Source organism: Primulina tabacum, chromosome 2, assembly GCF_025594145.1.
Source record: "Primulina tabacum isolate GXHZ01 chromosome 2, ASM2559414v2, whole genome shotgun sequence".
In the NCBI taxonomy this organism is placed as follows: Eukaryota; Viridiplantae; Streptophyta; class Magnoliopsida; order Lamiales; family Gesneriaceae; genus Primulina; species Primulina tabacum.
In genome coordinates, this window is record NC_134551.1 from 3479198 (window position 1) to 3497575 (window position 18378).

General features: G+C 37.8%; 4 protein-coding genes across 7 annotated transcripts; 3 read left to right on the plus strand and 1 right to left on the minus strand.

Moving 5' to 3' along the window:
* Positions 1-550: 550 nt before the first annotated feature.
* LOC142525875 (ethylene-overproduction protein 1-like) lies at positions 551-4990 on the plus strand. 4 transcript variants are annotated; one of them, XM_075630179.1, is made up of 5 exons: positions 554-1057; positions 1185-3197; positions 3449-3740; positions 3825-4134; positions 4378-4990. In XM_075630179.1, exons 2-5 carry the CDS (start codon positions 1192-1194, stop codon positions 4626-4628), a joined length of 2859 nt encoding a protein of 952 aa, XP_075486294.1. In that variant the 5' UTR covers positions 554-1057; positions 1185-1191; the 3' UTR covers positions 4629-4990. The 4 variants fall into 4 exon arrangements, with proteins under 4 accessions (XP_075486282.1, XP_075486277.1, XP_075486294.1 ...); XM_075630167.1 differs by having other exon boundaries at positions 551-1057; positions 1132-3197; positions 3449-4134; XM_075630172.1 differs by having other exon boundaries at positions 555-3197.
* Positions 4991-7918: 2928 nt separating this feature from the next.
* On the minus strand, positions 7919-12345 carry LOC142537165 (uncharacterized). Its single transcript, XM_075642723.1, has 3 exons — positions 11187-12345; positions 9488-9948; positions 7919-9352 (listed from the first exon to the last, which is right to left on the minus strand). Exons 1-3 carry the CDS (start codon positions 12343-12345, stop codon positions 7919-7921), a joined length of 3054 nt encoding a protein of 1017 aa, XP_075498838.1.
* A 1432-nt stretch (positions 12346-13777) lies between these two features.
* On the plus strand, positions 13778-14583 carry LOC142537286 (uncharacterized). Its single transcript, XM_075642831.1, has 2 exons — positions 13778-14153; positions 14188-14583. Exons 1-2 carry the CDS (start codon positions 14015-14017, stop codon positions 14364-14366), a joined length of 318 nt encoding a protein of 105 aa, XP_075498946.1. The 5' UTR covers positions 13778-14014; the 3' UTR covers positions 14367-14583.
* Positions 14584-15669: 1086 nt separating this feature from the next.
* Positions 15670-18303, plus strand: LOC142525898 (small ribosomal subunit protein eS4x-like). The gene is made up of 5 exons (XM_075630187.1): positions 15670-15825; positions 16495-16572; positions 16717-16897; positions 17155-17252; positions 17646-18303. The coding sequence occupies exons 1-5, from the start codon at positions 15823-15825 to the stop codon at positions 18078-18080; spliced, it is 795 nt and encodes a 264-aa protein (XP_075486302.1). The 5' UTR covers positions 15670-15822; the 3' UTR covers positions 18081-18303.
* The last annotated feature ends 75 nt before the right edge of the window (positions 18304-18378 follow it).

The following is an 18378-nucleotide window of genomic DNA, read 5'->3' on the forward strand; positions in this document are numbered from 1 at the left end:
CATGTGTCAACCGTTCTCCTAACATGGACAACTATATTTATTACATTCCAGCAAAAAATGCACGCTGTTTGTATAAAATAATAAATAAAATATAAATATATATGTGATATTTTAACCGTATTGAACATGAATACAAACTACTTTTATTTAATTTTAAAAATGAGTTATTTTAGAGGTTTCACCAATAAATTTAAATCAGTATCTCTAGGTATGCAATGTGTGTCTATATTAAAAAAATTTAGTATTAAATAATTTTTCTGCGAAAAATATGGAGAAATTAAAATTAAGAGATTATATTCAAATAAAATTTTAAAAAATTTTATATTTTGAATCCATAATAGGTAAATTTTAACAAAAAATCTCGCAGTATCTTGATGTCCAAATTTGGACATACGATGTGTCCAAAAATGGACTAATTCATTCTCAAAGCCCAAAATGGAAACTCAGTGATACAAAATGGGCCAACACTTCATCCCACTCACCAATCATTCATCAGCACTGCACAGCGTTGTCGTTTCTAAAAGTGGTGCCAACTGCCACGCCATATTCTTGTCACCTGCGATACCGCCACCACGCGCCATGGATCATTTCCCCGACTCACTCAATCAACAGAGGAGTTACATTCCACGCGCGAAGGTCCAAAAAGGAGTTATTCCCGAAAGATACGCGACGGGAAATGTGAAAAAAAATTATTGCAACACAGCATTCCTCTTCAGCGGCTCTCCATTCCTAACGGGTGAAATAATAAATTGGGGAGAGCTAGAAGAAAAGGAGACAGCTTTGTTAGTTTAAAAAACGAAAAAAAGAGAAAAATTTGTGGATATATACGTATCTAGATACATAATTTATTTATAGAGAGGTGAGAGAGGAGTGGCCGTTGAGATTAACGGCCGCCACCGCCGCTGTCCCTCCTATCAGCAATTATCAAGTACAAGTTTTTTTTAAAACCAAACCCACAAAGAAAAAGAGAAAATAATAGAAGAAAATTGCTTTCATAATCACTGTCTGTTTTTCCAAAGATATTGGCTTTCCTGATCAACGGAGCGAAAGTTTGTAGGTATGGAGGTTTTGATCGTTTGGTATTTGCTTCCTTTATAATGTTTTCTGTTTTTGTTACTGTTTACGTTGTAGGGTTGTATTTGATTGAGGAAAATGCAGCAACATATTTTCAATTCGATGCGTAGTTTGAATATGGTAGATGGGTGCAAGGGAACCCAATTGTGCGCCTTCAACCCCAGTGTCAGCGGCGGGGCAGCCGCTGGAACTGGTGTGGGAGAAAAGTTCTTTCAGCATTTGCAAGATCATTTAAGGGTCAATTCGATTAGGTCGTTGAAATCTCATCGACATAGTCAGAGTTTCTCTCAAAGTAATAATGCGAATACTAGTGTTTTAAAGGAGGCTTTGTCGGGTTACGGGCTTCCTCAGACAGATTTCATTGAACCCAGCGTTGATCCTTGTCTTAAATTTGTTGATAATGTGGAGATTTTAGCTAATGTTTATCGAAAACTTGAGAAATGCCCTCAGTTTGATAGATCTGGGGTATATATTGAACAATGTTTAATCTTTGGCGGGTTGCCTGAACCTAAATTGTTCAGGAGATGCCTTAGATCAGCTAGACAACATGCGGTTGACGTCCATTCGAAGGTTGTTATTTCGTCTTGGTTGAGGTTTGAGAGGAGGGAGGATGCATTGTTCGGTGTATCGGCCATGGATTGCTGTGGGTGGAGCATGGAATGCCCGAGGAGTTCGTTGGTTTCAGGGTATAATCCCGAATCTTCGAATGATCCTTGTTCGTGTCCCCGAGTTTCTGAAGAAGGTGAGGATATGGATTCCGATGTAGAAATTCAAGAATGTTCAATTTCACTGAGTCACGATTATGACATGGATGACGATGATTATGATATATGGTTTTGTATTGGTGAGGATGAGATCAAATGTAATAGGTTTAAATTTGCCTCTCTTTCAAGACCTTTCAAAGCAATGTTATACGGTAGCTTTATTGAATCACGGAGGGAAAGAATTTACTTTTCACAAAACGGGATTTCTGCAAAGGCCATGAGAGCCGCAGAGATATTCAGCAGGACGAATAGGGTGGATTCACTGGATCCAAACATCGTTTTGGAACTACTAACTTTAGCTAATCGATTCTGTTGTGACGGAATGAAATCATCTTGTGATGCATATTTAGCATCTTTGGTCAATGACATGGATAATGCTATGGTTCTTATCGAATATGGGTTAGAAGAGGGGGCATATCTCTTAGTGGCAGCTTGCTTACAAGTAATCTTGTGGGAACTCCCAAATTCATTGCAAAATCCAAATGTGGTGAAGCTTTTTTGCAGTTCCGAGGCTAGGGAGAGATTAGCACTGGTGGGGCATGCTTCATTTTTGTTATACAGTTTTCTAAGCCAGGTTTCCATGGAAGAAGACATGAAATCTAATACAACGGCGATGCTTTTGGAAAGAAAAGGCGAATGTGCGATTGAGAATTGGCAGAAGCAAGCTACTTTTCACCAGTTGGGTTGTGTCATGCTCGAAAGAAAGGAATATAAGGATGCGGAGAAATGGTTCCAGGAGGCTGTTAATTTGGGTCATGTTTATTCTTTAGTCGGCGTGGCGCGTGCCAAATACAAGCGTGGTCACAATTTCAAGGCATACAAATTGTTGAACTCCCTCATTTCTGACTATACGGCCACCGGGTGGATGTATCAAGAGCGGTCTTTATACAGTAACGGGAAAGAAAAGATGATGGATTTGAATATAGCAACAGAATTGGACCCAACCCTTTTGTATCCTTACAAGTATAGAGCTGTCGTAATGGCAAAGGATAAACTCAGCACTTCAATATCTGAAATTAACAAGATTATCAGTTTTAAGGTATCTCCTGACTGCCTCGAGCTTCGGGCTTGGCTCTTGATTTCCATCGAGGATTATGAAGGGGCTTTAAGAGATGTTCGAGCCCTTTTGACGTTGGACCCCAATTATATGATGTTTCATGGGAAGTTACATGGTCATCAACTGGTCGAACTTTTATGCCGTCATGTGCCGCAGTGGAGCCAGGCTGATTGTTGGATGCAACTTTATGACAGGTGGTCTTCGGTAGACGATATTGGTTCTTTGGCTGTGGTTCACCAAATGCTGGCCAATGATCCGGGAAAGAGCCTTTTACGGTTTCGCCAATCTCTCCTTCTCCTGCGGTAACTCTTTGTATATGAAATGAATTTGTTTTATTTATCTGAAGATCGGTCCTTTTTGACCATATTCCGATCATAAATGTGTGTTTCAGATGTTTTTATGAAAGTTTATGATTATTCTAAAGTTTCATCTTTATTTCTTTATGAGAAAATGCGATTTGGCCATGTAGTTTCCTTTCTATCAGATTTTTCTATCGTTTAATGTTTCTCTTTGTATTACTGATTTGCTGAAAAAGCATCTCATATTATGATAGATTAAATTGCCACAAGCCAGCAATGAGAAGTCTCAGAATGGCTCGAAATCATGCAATGTCCGAGAATGAAAGACTTGTATATGAAGGTTGGGTTTTATACGATACCGGCTATCGTGCAGAGGCGATAGCAAAAGCTGAAGAATCCATCTCTATTCAGAGATCATTTGAAGCCTTTTTCCTTAAAGCATATGTACTATCTGAAACCACTACAGATCAAAAATCGTCATTCTATGTCATTGAGCTTCTTGAAGAAGCTCTTAGGTGTCCATCCGATGGCCTCAGGAAAGGTCAAGTAAGTATTCTCTCTTCCACAAGAGGAAATCGTTGTCATTATTGTAGGCAAAAATATCAGCAACCAAATGCTATTACCATGCAGGCTTTAAGTAATCTGGCAAGCGTGTATGTAGATGTTGATAAGCTAGACCACGCTGTTGATTGCTACATGAACGCGTTGAACATTAAACATACAAGAGCACATCAAGGTCTGGCACGTGTATACCATCTCAAAAATCAGCGTAAAGCGGCATATGATGAGATGACAAAGTTAATCGAGAAGGTGCAGTACAATGCATCGGCATATGAGAAACGTTCAGAATACTGTGATCGAGAAATGGCCAAAAGTGATCTTGCCATGGCAACACGACTCGACCCATTACGAACGTATCCATATCGATATCGTGCTGCAGGTATGCTCTAGATTGTTTATGTCCTAAACAATATACTAGCCATGTTAGACTTGTTTCATGGGATTGCTTCCCCTCTTTAGCAAAATTAGATGTTTGATCCAGGAAATGAATAGAGAGGAAGGTAAATTGAAAACTAAAACTTTTTCAAGAATGTAAAGATGTCTAAGCAAAAACAAAAAAACCTACTAAGTTTGCCCTTTGTTCCGCTGCTATACTCATTAAGCATGGGATTGTTGTATTTAGTTTACATGGATGACCACAAGGAAGCAGAAGCAATTGCGGAGCTCACCAAAGCCATAGCATTCAGGCCGGACCTTCAACTGCTCCATCTTCGTGCAGCGTTTCATGATTCAATGGGAAATGTCTCATCCACCCTCCGAGACTGTGAGGCAGCTCTTTGTCTCGATCCCAACCATGCAGATACAGTTGAACTTTATCGGAAGGCACAAGAACGTGCGCACGAGCAAGACCAAAATGGTCAGAGGGAAAGATAGAAAATTTTGATTCTTGTTTCTCTCTTGTACTGTTAAAAATGTGATTTTCAATGTAGGGTTGTGAACATTCGACATTTTTTATGTTTTCATCTTTTCCATGGTGAATGAAGCCAGACAGACACAGGTCGGTGTGCAGAACCTGTTGGGAGACATTCAGTTAGCAAGAATAATGAATGGGATCTTCGATGGTGCCAAGGAAGAATGGTTGATTGATTATACTTCTACACAATATAGTTTGATGGTAGTTGTACAGCTCTATGCCTCACAGTAGTTGTTTAAGATAACTGATACATACGTGCACTTCTGTGAGAGAATTGTTGTATTTTTGCTCAGTTATTTAAATGCAGAGAACAAAGTTTTTTTCATTCAACTTTCTTGCATAATCCACTGAGATGTGATGATTTTTCCAATCATAATTGTGAAAATCAATTTGAAGGGACTTGACAAGTCAACTGATAATACACGCATGTTCGTTTTGTACTTGTGATCCTTATATTTTCTCATCAATTACATAACCACTTTTCAAGCGTGCAATATGAAAGTTAATTCAAGGGATTCCATTGGAAGCAAATTTTGGTGGAACACTAACACACCAAAACAATTACTATGTACTAAATACACATATGAACCAGTTCAAATCGAACCATACCTAATCGTTCTGGTTGCACAAGCACAAGGTGTACTTTAAAGAAAGGACGTATAATTTAAAAAAAATTAAAAAATAAAGAGGACATATTTCTAAATAGAAGATTTTCAGTGGGCAATTTATCTATTAAATAAAGTTATTAACGTTGAGCATGAATAATTATTATTTTTGTAATATCAATTTTTTTTTTCTAAAACACCTTTTCACCATAAAAGCGTAAAATACCATTTTTTAAAAATAAAAAGCATAAAAATTAATGATTTTTAAAAATAAATAAATTAGAAATCGAAATATTAACGTTAAATAAAAATTATTCTAAACTCATTATATTTCGTATAAAAATTAATTATATATAAATACAAGACAAATTTTAGATAAAATTTAATTTACGTCAGCAAATTATATAGTTTGAACATGGTATTGGAGAAAAACATATTTTCAGAGCAGTAATATTTTTTTCTATTTTTTTTTTTTACAAAAATATGAGAAATGAACAAAAAGCCAACAAATGTTAAAATCGAGAGGCATGATATTCCTTAATTAGCACCCAAATTGTTATTTCAAAATTTCATCTTCCGTACATTTCACTGTGTTCTCTTTTTTTCCGCCAAATTTCGATCTTTACAGGAAAATCAAACTACCACGGTAGATCTCATTCAATGTGGTGAATTTTTCGAACTCGCGGCCTACCAAACATGAACCCTTTTGCTAATTTCACTCCCGAAATCCAGAGACCAAGAAACTGGAGCAAAATTTGGGAGATTAATTGAGAAATATGTATAAGGAAGAGCTGTTGGTTTGCTTTTCCTTAAAGATCAGTATAAATGATAGAAACTTTAGGCAGCTGTTTAAGAAATTAATCTTGGTTATGCTTTCTGCTACACTTGTAATTTTTCACTAATTGACTTGAGAGTGATACAAAATCTTAGGGTTAAAAATGTACTACTAATGTTTACGAAATTTAATATGGCACCACTTTAAATTGTAGGTCAAGTGAATATTTATGTATTGTGGCTGCTGCTTCTCGGGTCCAGTTGTCTTAAGCTTTTCAAAATCTTTAAGGGAAATTTCTTAATTTTCTTCAATATCCTATTGCTCAGTAGTAAATTTTGGGTAAAATGCGTCCTACTTGCCATAAGATTCAACTGATCTTAACTGAAGGTGAGTACTGTAATGTCCGAACACTTTTAAAAATCCCGATACAATGGATTTCAAATTCTTCATAATATGATGTTATTTCAAATACTCTCTCAAATTCAAATCCTCCAATCCAAACTCATAGTGAATTATTCGGCCAGCCTTGGGACTCGGGGAGAGTTGAGTGTCCGGCAGTTGTGGACACTAAGTAGTTTCTGAAAACTTAAAGAAAACCAGACAATCGAAACATGCTGTCCAGCATGGCATAGTACATTTGGTTCATAAAAGCTGATTTAGTTGGAATCTAAAATCCTGCAAAAATAGTTTTTGAATTTTGGATTTATTCTGGAGCATTTTCTCTCTTCGACATCCAACACAACTGATCTTTTCGCTCTATGTTATCCTGCCCATTTTTATCTTCCAAATTGATATCTGTGTGGAATGGACTACCTTTACAAGCTAATCTAAGTAGGCTATTTTGATGTGCTTAAATATTGAAATATGTGGGCACATGCATAAACAGCCATCCTATCAGTGTTATTTTAAATGGTTGATACTCGATACTCTCAGGTTATAGAGAGAAGATCAATGTCAACAAGCATCTGAGTGTGTTGCTGATCCTGAATTAGATTTACTACAAGCTGAGAGCGGCTGCTGCAGAATCTGAGTGTGTTGCTGATCCTGAATTAGATTTACTACAGAAAGAGTTGGAAGAGAAAGAGCGAATTGAACAGATGCTAAGAGGGGAGCTTAGATGTCTTTGACTGTGCTTATATCCTCCGATTCAAGATTTATTGTGTCTAGTATGCTAACAATTGTGTTTGTGTTTAAACACAATAACTGTCAATGAAATTGATGATTTAGAGGGTCAACAAGTCTCCTTTGAAGATCAAAGGCAAACCATTAAGAAACTTGAACAAGATGAGCTGAGAGCTCGGTAAGTCTGTTTTGAAATCCAGTGGACTTCCATTTTTTGCTTTGTGTTAGGATGTGTACTTGATGGTGTTTATGTTATTAGTTTCACACCAAAGTAACTCCACGTTATTTCGATTCATGGTGTCTAAAATTTTCCAAACTTGCGTTACTTATGGCCATATATGGATCGGAGGAGTTTCTATATCTATTAACATAATATGCTTTGTGAGCCGTTTCTATGTTTTTTGAATCTACAATAGAAAAGGTTCTGATCATGGAATTAGTTTTAGCCAAAGATGTAAACAGAATTTTCTATGTCATATGCAGGATGCAGCTTTCTATGTATGCTTCTGTAAGTTAAAAAAGGGGCGAAGAATAACGAAGCACGGTTGTGTGCTTACCCGAAAAACTCTATCTATTATACAACTAGAGTTTACAATCTTTATATAGAGAAACCTATGTAACAAACCTCGATACCACAATCCTAAGAGATATAACAAACTCCTAATAAATAGGATCAATTGTTATCTACCGATAAGACTAAATCTAATCCTAACAAACAAGTAAAAAATACACACGCTAACACCCCCCCTCAAGCTGGACTGTACAGGTTGTACATTCCAAGCTTGGTTACAAATTTTTGGAACGTTGGCTTGAACAAAGCTTTTGTTAAGATGTCAGTCGTCTGTTCTTCGGTGGGGATGTGTTTTACTGCCAGAATCCCTTGGTCTATCTTTTCTTTGATGAAGTGTCTGTCAACCTCTACGTGCTTAATCTTGTCATGGTGAACTGGATTGTGGATGATGGAGATTGCTGCATTGTTGTCGCAGAATTCTCGAATTGGTCCTAAAGCCTCCAGCTCAAGTTCTTTCAAGAACATTTTTATCCATAAGCCTTCGCATGTTCCAAGAGCCACTGACCGTAGTTCGGCCTCAGCACTACTTCTAGCTACAACGTTTTGTTTCTTACTACGCCACGTAACCAGATTCCCCCATACAAAAGAGCAATATCCAGATGTAGATCGTCGATCTATTGGAGATCCAGCATAGTCAGCATCAACAAACATCTGTATATCTCTGCTTTTGCTCCTTCGAAATAAAAGGCCTCTTCCCGGATTCCCTTTTAGGTACCTAAGAATTCTGTAGAGGGCCCTCATATGAGTTTCTGAAGGAGAGTGCATAAACTGACTTACACAACTAACTGCAAACCCAATATCCGGGCGTGTATGTGAGAGATGAATCAGCTTGCCCACTAGCCGTTGATAACTGCCCTTGTCAACCTGTTTATCATCTGAGTTAATCACCAATTTCAGATTTGCGTCCATGGGAGTATCAGCTGGTTTTGAGCCTAGCATGCCAGTTTCTTTCAATAGGTCGAGAGTGTATTTACGTTGAGACACTGAGATGGAGTCCTTGTTCCTAGCAATCTCCATTCCAAGAAAAAATCTGAGATTACCGAGGTCCTTCATATCAAATTCCCTTGCTAATTCAGCTTTAATTCTCTGCATCTCGAATTTGTCATCACCAGTTAGAACAATATCATCGACATAGACTATTAAAATAGTAATACCGGTTGACTGTCGTTTGTAGAATAACGTGTGATCAACTTGAGCCTGCTTGAAACCTTGTCTTTGGACAAATTTCATAAATCTCCCAAACCAAGCTCTTGGCGACTGCTTGAGTCCGTATAAGGACTTCTTCAACCTACACGAATTACCTTGGTTGTGGTTGGTGTTGAACCCAGGAGGTAGATCCATGTAAACTTCTTCTTCTAATTCCCCATTTAAAAAAGCATTTTTCACATCAAGTTGTAGAAGTGGCCAATCAAGATTAACTGCGAGAGACAAGAGAATACGTATGGAATTTATTTTTGCCACCGGAGCAAAGGTTTCTTGGAAGTCGATACCTTGGGTTTGAGTATATCCCTTTGCAACGAGTCTTGCTTTGTGTCGCTCAATAGTTCCATCTGAATTGTATTTGATGGTAAATACCCATTTGCAGCCTACTGATTTTTTATCTTGTGGTTTCTGAACAATTGTCCAAGTTTCATTCTTCTAAAGAGCTTCCATTTCATTTAAAATAGCTTGTTTCCACATGTTATCACACCATGCTTCCTCAAAGTTCTTTGGAATTTCTGTGTTGGCTAGTTGAGATACAAAGACCTGCATAGCTTGAGACAAGTGTGCATAACTGAGAAAATCTGAAATGGGATGGTTAGTGCAGGCACGTTTTCCTTTCCGTAATGCTATAGGAATGTCAATTTCAGAGAGTGTTAGATCCTTACCAGGGACCGGGAGTTGTGCTTGGTCATGAGAGGTTCCGGGTTCTTCTATTTGCTGCAGGTTTTTTCTTCTTTCGTAACACCTGTCATATGGCTGTATTTTTGTAGTGCTAATTGGATTTGGAGGAAGCTTTTTGGAGATTTCAGGGGTTTGATTTGGTGGGATTTGGGTAATATTTGGTGGTGATATACTAGGATCAGGAGTATCTGTCAGTAGAAACTCCCAGTCCACTGTTGGAGGGTGATTTGAATCCCAGAAATTGTCATGATCTGTTACTGCATTTTCCCATAAATTTGCGCCACTCACTATCCCCCCCTGAAGCTGATTTATGGGATAAAATGCTTGATTTTCAAAGAATGTGACATTGTGTGAGATCAAATATTTTTTTGTAGACGGACAAAACACACGATATGCCTTTTTTGTGGAAGAGTATCCTAGAAAAATACAAGGTAAAGCCCTGGGGTCAAATTTGCTCTTAGTGGGACAGGTATTGTGGATAAATGCCTTACACCCAAATACTCTAAGGTCTAGTTCTGAGTATATACGTGAAGTTGGAAAGGATCTAAGAAGGGTTGACAAAGGTGTATTGAAACCAAGGACTTTTGATGGTTGGCGATTAATAAGATAGCACGCAGTTAAGATTGCGTCCCCCCAAAAATGCTTAGGAACATTAGCTGTGAATAAAAGTGTGCGTGCAACTTCAAGAAGATGACGATTTTTGCGCTCGGAGATTCCATTTTGTTGAGGTGACTCAACACAAGAGCTTTGATGTAATAGACCATTTTTTTTTTATAAAAGCATTCATGACAGAGTTGAAGTACTCAGTGCCATTGTCAGTGCGAAGAACTTTAATGGTTGTGTTAAATTGATTTTTGACCATGGTATAAAATGAGAAAAATATGGTTGGAGCTTCCGATTTTTCTTTAAGTAAATAAACCCAAGAGACACGAGAGTGGTCATCAGTAAATGTAATAAACCATCTTTTGTTTGAGTGAGATGCAATCCTCGAAGGTCCCCACAAATCGCTATGAATAAGCGAAAAAGGATGTGAGGGCTGGTATGGTTGAGGGGAATAAGGAATTTTTTTGTGTTTTGCAAGTTGACAAATATCACAATCAAATCGTTCATTTTTCAAGAATAATGTAGGAAACAATCTTTGCAAATATTGAAAACTTGGATGACCTAAACGACAGTGCAGGAGCTTTAGTTGTTGACGCCTAGAAAGGGTAGAGGAGGATCCAACGACCGCCAGATGTTTATTCTTAAAAAAATCACCTTGCTGAAAATAGTAGAGACCCGAGCTTTCCTCAGCATTCCCAATCACTCGGCCCGATCTCTGGTCCTGAAAAGAACATCGTGAAGGTGATAAAATAGCATTACAATTCTGATCCATTGTCATCTTGCTGATGGATAATAAATTACACGAGAAACCAGGTATATAAAGAACATTTTTCAAGCATAACGAGGGACCGAGGGAGACTGAACCAGTCCCATGAATGCGCAAGGAAGATCCATCAGCAATCTTAACAGTGCGCGAAAAAAATGCTCGGAGAATAAGTAGTAAAAAATTCTTTGCTACCCGTCATATGATCAGAGGCGCCTGAGTCAATTAACCATGGAGCTTTTGATGGGTCAGAAATTGAGTTTAAAGGTTTACCGGTTGAAGCCATAAAAGAGGCAGTATGAGCAGATGAGAATATTTTGCTCAATTGATCTAGTTGAGCATCAGTGAAGAGGGCAGGAGGCGGTGGAGCTATTGCGGCCTGTGCAGATGTTGTGTGACCAGAATTGTCGCGCATATGCTTAGGAACCCAATCGGCAGGCTTCCCATGTAGTTTCCAACATTTTGATTTTGTGTGATACGGTTTGTGACAGTGATCACACCAAGTTGTTGGTTTCTTGCCCTTCTCATCACTTGCCCGAGCTGCCATAGCCGATGAATCAACAGGTGAAGATACATTGGGGCCGAGCATTACAGATTTGCGATGTTCCTCGCGACGTACTTCAGCGAAAATTTCATCGAGAGATGGTAAAGGTTTCACACCAAGAATTCGACCACGCACTTCATCTAAAGAGGGGTTGAGACCAGCAAGAAAATCATATGTGCGCTCCTTCTCTAGTATGCGACGATGGAGACGTGCATCAGCCGGATCTTTCCAATCTTGAGGTTGGAACAAATCTAATTCCTGCCAGACACGAGTTAAAGAATGATAATAATCAGAGACACAGCCATTAGCTTGACGGAGGTCGCGAGCTCTCGTTCTTAAAGCGAACATTTGAGATGAGTCTTCGAGGTCTGAATAAGCCCGTTTGACTGCGTCCCAAATGGCAGAAGCAGTCCCGTACATGAGATAAAGTTCTCCAATCCTGTTTTCCATGGAGTGGATGAGCCAGGACATGACCAGAGAGTTCTGGATGTCCCAGGACGCAAACGAAGGGTCCTCCACGGGAGGGGAAGGGATCGAGCCATCGAGATATCCGAACTTCCTTTTGCCACGAATGACCATCTGGACAGATCGAGACCAGGGAACAAAGTTGCGGCCATTAAGTTTGTATGCAGTGATGGCGCCGGAAAAAGAATTATCGGAATGCAAGGTAGTCGGAGCTGTGAGGGAGGTAGGTATAGAGGTTTCCGATGCAACCTCTGAATCAGTGCCTCCAGATACTCCGGCCATGAGAGCGATGGAATTCATTGTTCTCAATTCAAAGGAATAAGAATCGCCTAGCTCTGATACCATGTAAGTTAAAAAAGGGGCGAAGAATAACGAAGCACGGTTGTGTGCTTACCCGAAAAACTCTATCTATTATAAAACTAGAGTTTACAATCTTTATATAGAGAAACCTATGTAACAAACCTAGATACCACAATCCTAAGAGATATAACAAACTCCTAATAAATAGGATCAATTGTTATCTACCGATAAGACTAAATCTAATCCTAACAAACAAGTAAAAAATACACACGCTAACAGCTTCTGTCACAAATGTAATCCCACACTTAAATTATCGGTCCAAAATATCAGAGGTCGTATCCTTCCTTGATCGAGATTGACATTTATCTACTACGTTTGAACTTTATCATTGATTCTCCTATGAATTCTTCATTATCTCTTAAGCATCTACTGCTTCATCGATATTTCCTTCACTCAAATTCTTAGATATCGAGGAGAGAAATAAGAAAATGGCTTTAAATTTTGAGTTTGATCGAGCAAAGTTCACTGCCTTCGAAACTTGTGGCTCCCTGTGGAGGATGACAAGCTTGTGAGGAACCTTGACTGCTACTTTTTCGTTTGAGTCTGGCGCAACATGCGTTCAAGACATGTTCTTGTTTGTTTTTCGAAGTTTGGTCATCAAGAATGGGAACTATAGGCATATTTAGTTGAAACTCAAAATGTAGAAGATTCGAAAATCTCAAATGGCATACACTTGGATTTGTAGATTGCTGGCTGATCAAGTTTTATCGGCCCATTACATATTCAGTTAGAGTTTCGTGTTACTTGAGCTAATCTAATACTGACATATTTGATATTTATAGATAAGTTATAAATTACTAAAATAGATTTTTATGATATTAACAAAAAAAAAAAACCACATTTTAAAAATTGAGTGAGTATTTTTCAGTTGGTAGAAAATTACATTTTGACTTGGAATGTATATTTTCTTTTTCACTTTTGGTATTGTTAAAAATAAATTTGCATTTTCATTTTCTTAACTTGCATTTTTTTTTAAATTTTTGGTCTTGTTAACGATGTGTTTGTATTTTTAGTTATGTAACTTGCATGTTTTTTTTAATTAAATTTTTGATGATATTAATGATGAATTTACAGTTTTAGTCTTATAACTTACTTGTTCTTTTTCTTTTTTCGTTTTTTCACTGGAGTCTGTCGTGGATGTTGACATTAATATTTGGGAAAAAAAACTTGCATGTTTTTTCACCGGAGGCGGTCATGGACGTTAATATTAATGTTTGGGAAAAAAAAAACTTGCATATGTCAGTGATTTTTTTAGATTATTTTTTTAAAATAAACACGATGGACTTCGGAATGACAAAAAAACATTTAAATTATAGGACGAACAATCAAGTGACTTCATTAAAATACAAATTTATTTTGAATAAATTCAAAATTAAAAAAATGTAAACTAAGGACTATTGGTATCACAAATCCAGACATATATGTAAATATAAATATATAGAAAGATAATATATAAAATTAAATTCACATATATCGAGTAACCGACCTTTGAGATATCCTTCATCCATGTAAGAGTGATACAGATGTATGCTCTTCATTGGGTGCAACGGAATAAATGAGATAAAATAGTACGTGGAACTCTTTTCAAAGCACCGCCAATATATGTCCCCTCTATAAGTACTGCTACACTAGAAAGCGGAAACAGTAATCAAGAATGGAAGATGGTGTTGAAGATCTCCTCGATTTATTCGGGGACGAAGAACAAGAGCAGCATCATGCAAGAGGTGGGGTGATAGGCGATTTGATTTCCGCTTTTGTTTCGAAAAATAGCGCCGAAGAGGAAGACAAGGGACGTCAGGGAAACGGAAGAAACAAGTCAAAAACAAGAAGAAAAAGATGGGAAATTTGAAGAAAATGAAAAATCTCCGTCAGAAGAAGGCGGCGGCTTTGGCTCGGGCTTGATGGATGATCTCGTCTCTCACTTGCCGGCTGCGTCGGACATTGTGGTGGCAGCTCCATCGAATGACGAGGCCTCGATCTTGATTCATTCAGTAGTTCATGAGTAGCTAGCTAATGTACATGTATGGCTGCAACCAAAGGCTGCCATGTTTTTTAAGGCAACAAATCAGTGTTTCTGTAGTTTACCCCAAGAATTCGTGGATTGGTATAAAGCAATGCGATGCATTTCCAGAGTAGTGTCTCTCAAAGTATTATAATCCACTGTTTTCATTGAAACAACCAGGGGAGGGGAGTTTTTGCAATTAGGTTTCTTGTTCCATTACAAATCCGTCGGTTAAAATACATATTTGTGTTGAATGTTTGGATATAAGTATATAACCTGATACGGAAAAACAAGGCAGATTACAAAACACATGGTCTTAATTTATTTGTTTAATTTCGTTTGAGCTTTTCTTTTAAACAGAAGATCGATTGAAGTTTGTGAATTTTAAAGAATCTAGCTAATTGAGTTTCGGAGCAGCGGTCTGTTCAACATGACTTTTTGCTATCTCGGTCCACAATTCCCACAGCAAAGAAGATTTTGAGGCACCGACTGCAGCATCTACATTCACTTTAACAATTCCCAAAGCCAAAAAAAAAAAAAAGAGTTTGGTCCAGCGGGTTCAATCCGGATCTGACTCGGTGGGACATGTCTCGGGTTTGACCAAACTCGTCTCCAGATCCGCCACGTTGTCATTCCTAAACAGATCTCGGGTTCCCGACCTATCCAACCATAGTCAATTAACCTCAGTTGGGTATTTCAAATAATTAATCGGTTTTGATCAATACTGAACCCGATTAATTAAAGTGGGATAAGTTTTTGATAGAAAAATTACTCGAGTAACCTGACCATGTATCCGATCTTCTCTCAAAACCTATAATGTATTGGAAGTAGGTCTCTTATGAGAAGATCTTACGAATATTTATTTGTGAAACGGATCAAGCTTACCGATATTTACAATAAAAATTAATACTCTTAGCATTAAAAGTAATACTTTTTCATGGATGATCCAAATAAGAGATCCGTCTCACAAACTACGACCTGTGAGATCGTCTCATACAAGTTTTTACCATGTATTGGACTTGAGCTTGTTAAATATTGTTACAAAAAACAATAATTATTCCATTTGTAGTTTTTTCATGATACTCTACGATTCAAGATCGATTATCACAATAAATAAATAAACATACTAAAAAAAATAGAGGCTGTTGATATAAATAATTTTAGGAAATTTTTTATAATTTAAAATTGGGACAAACCCGATCCTGATCCGAAATATTCGGATATCCCACTTAGGGGGTATTGAGAAGAAGAAACAATCAATTCGGATCCCAACACGTAACCCGACTCGAGTGAAGCAAATGTGAAATGAAACTCCCGAAGTACCCTCCGCACAAGGGCTTTCGGCCCACATATAATTAGAGAACTAGGTTTCAAGATTTTAGCTTTCGTAACAGGAATCGAAGGAGAATTGAAGTTAGGAGAGCCCGGCGGCGCAGCAGATTGCCACAGCTATCACCGATATGGTCAGTTATATCAACGAATCAAATAGTATTTATCGTATTTTCGGCAAAGTTGTGTGTGAGGATGATGTTATATTTTGATTATTACGTACTCTGTGTATTTTCGTTGATATTGAGTTGAGAAAATCAGCACTTCTGTTGAAGCTGCATTTTGGACTGTGCTTTACAGATTTTGAGCTACACGTTGTGGATCTCGATTTTTGAAAATTTTATGTGAATGTTTATCGTGCAATACAGAAACTTGGTGGTTTAATGTATGGAGTCCTTTTCGTGTGTCATTTAGCAATTGTAAGGCGGAATTCCATGTTTAATGAATCGTAAAACAGCCCTGAGTAACGCTTCGATTGCCCATGGCGATGAAAATCGGTTTGAGCATCGTGGGTGATGAACTGTAACATTTTTGTTGCAAAATGTGTAATTTAAATTTACTGGGAGATGTATTGAATTTCCTCATGTCGCGAGGTAAAGTAGCTGGGTTGTAAAGAATTTTGTTGCTGCTGTTTGTATGTGAATGAAATGGTGTCTTATTTTTTCTTCGATTATATTTTTTGTTCCACTATGAAATGAAGGCCATCTTTGGTGCGTTTTTTTTTTTAAAACTTTCTGTGTACTGTAATAAAAAAAATTATAATTGAAGGCACTCTTTTATTGTTGCTATTGGATTGATTACAGGCCAGAGGTTTGAAGAAACACTTGAAGAGGCTCAATGCCCCAAAGCACTGGATGTTGGACAAGCTTGGTGGTGCTTTTGTAAGTTAACTGTTCCCATTTGTTTTTTGAGTTATAACACGTTGTCCTTTTTGTCCCTTGGCTCTCTATCTTTTAACCATTTCCCGGAAAATGCATGTATATCTGTGTTTATGGTTGATTTTAATTTTAAGCATATGTACTCAGGCGCCCAAACCATCATCTGGACCTCACAAATCCAGAGAATGCTTGCCCTTGATTCTTATCATAAGGAATAGACTAAAATATGCACTCACTTATCGTGAGGTCATTGCCATTCTGATGCAACGCCATGTCCTCGTTGATGGGAAGGTCAGGACTGATAAGACGTATCCTTCTGGGTTCATGGGTATGCTCTCTGTTCTGCACTTCAAATATTTTAGTGGCCTATGTATCCCAGTGCTCGACAAATTTGGAGTTTATCTAATCGGAATATTTGAATTGCCTATGCAGTGCCCGTGCATTTTTCATTTCATTTCTTATAGAAATGCGGTTTCGCCCTTGAATGGATATATATTTACCTTGGCTGATAATTCGACTGTTTTTGCTTTATGTAGATATGTTAATCAACTAACGTTCTATGTTTTCTTTGATCACTTTCTCTAGATGTTGTCTCTATTCCAAAGACCAATGAAAATTTCCGCTTGATGTATGACACCAAGGGTCGATTCCGTCTTCACTCTATACGGGATGAGGAGGCCAAGGTCACTCTTTTTCTTTCTTTAGTTTTAGTTTGTTGTACTTAAGTTGATATATTATGACAAGATGTTACGTGAATTTATCCGTACTTGTATCTAAATGCTAGTCAGCTTTCTATTATTGATGGAATCCAAGCTTCCACACTTCACCCACAAATTAGATTGATTGATGTTGGTATATAAGTGCAGAGAACACAAAACCAGAAGAAACGATTTTTATTACTTGGTTGGGAGTTGTATTTTGTAGTTTCAAGATTAACGTAGTGGTGAGATGGAACACAAACAAATGTTCCAATACGAAGTCTCAATTTTTTAGTTGGACATGAATTTTTGCCTTTGTAGTGTATGTTTTGTGTACAGTATAAAAGATTTTACCATGTCCTTATTATCGCCCTGCAGTTTAAGCTTTGTAAAGTTCGTTCAGTTCAATTTGGGAAGAAAGGTATTCCTTACCTCAACACATATGATGGAAGGACAATTCGATATCCAGATCCTCTGATCAAGGCCAACGACACCATCAAACTTGACCTTGAGACCTGCAAAATCGTTGATTTCATCAAGTTTGATGTTGGGAACGTTGTGATGGTGACTGGTGGTAGGAACAGAGGACGAGTTGGAGTAATCAAGAACCGTGAGAAGCACAAGGGAAGTTTTGAGACTATTCACGTTCAAGATTCTACAGGGCACGAATTTGCTACTCGACTGGGCAATGTTTTCACAATTGGGAAGGGAACAAAGCCTTGGGTGTCTCTTCCAAAGGGTAAAGGTATCAAGTTGTCTATCATTGAGGAGGCCAGGAAGAGGATTGCTGCTCAGTCTGCTGCAACAGCTTAAAAAGCTTTATGGAGTCTTTTTAAGGTAGTTTTGATTATCCGGCAGGACCGGACCTGTACTTGCAGATTGCCTTCATTTGTCCGGTATAGAGACTTTTCGAAGAATTCAAGATGTTCCGTTTGAGTTTTGACTTATTTATCTTCAGTTTGAAAAGTTTTGTTGCTTGAATGATTCTATTTTGGAGTTTGGTTCAAATTTGAGAAGTGACGAGATTATGCTCTAATTATCTACCTGAGGAAGAGATTATGTGACGGAAGCAGTAATACTTTGTACTTTTTTCCACAACTCCAAAGGTTTG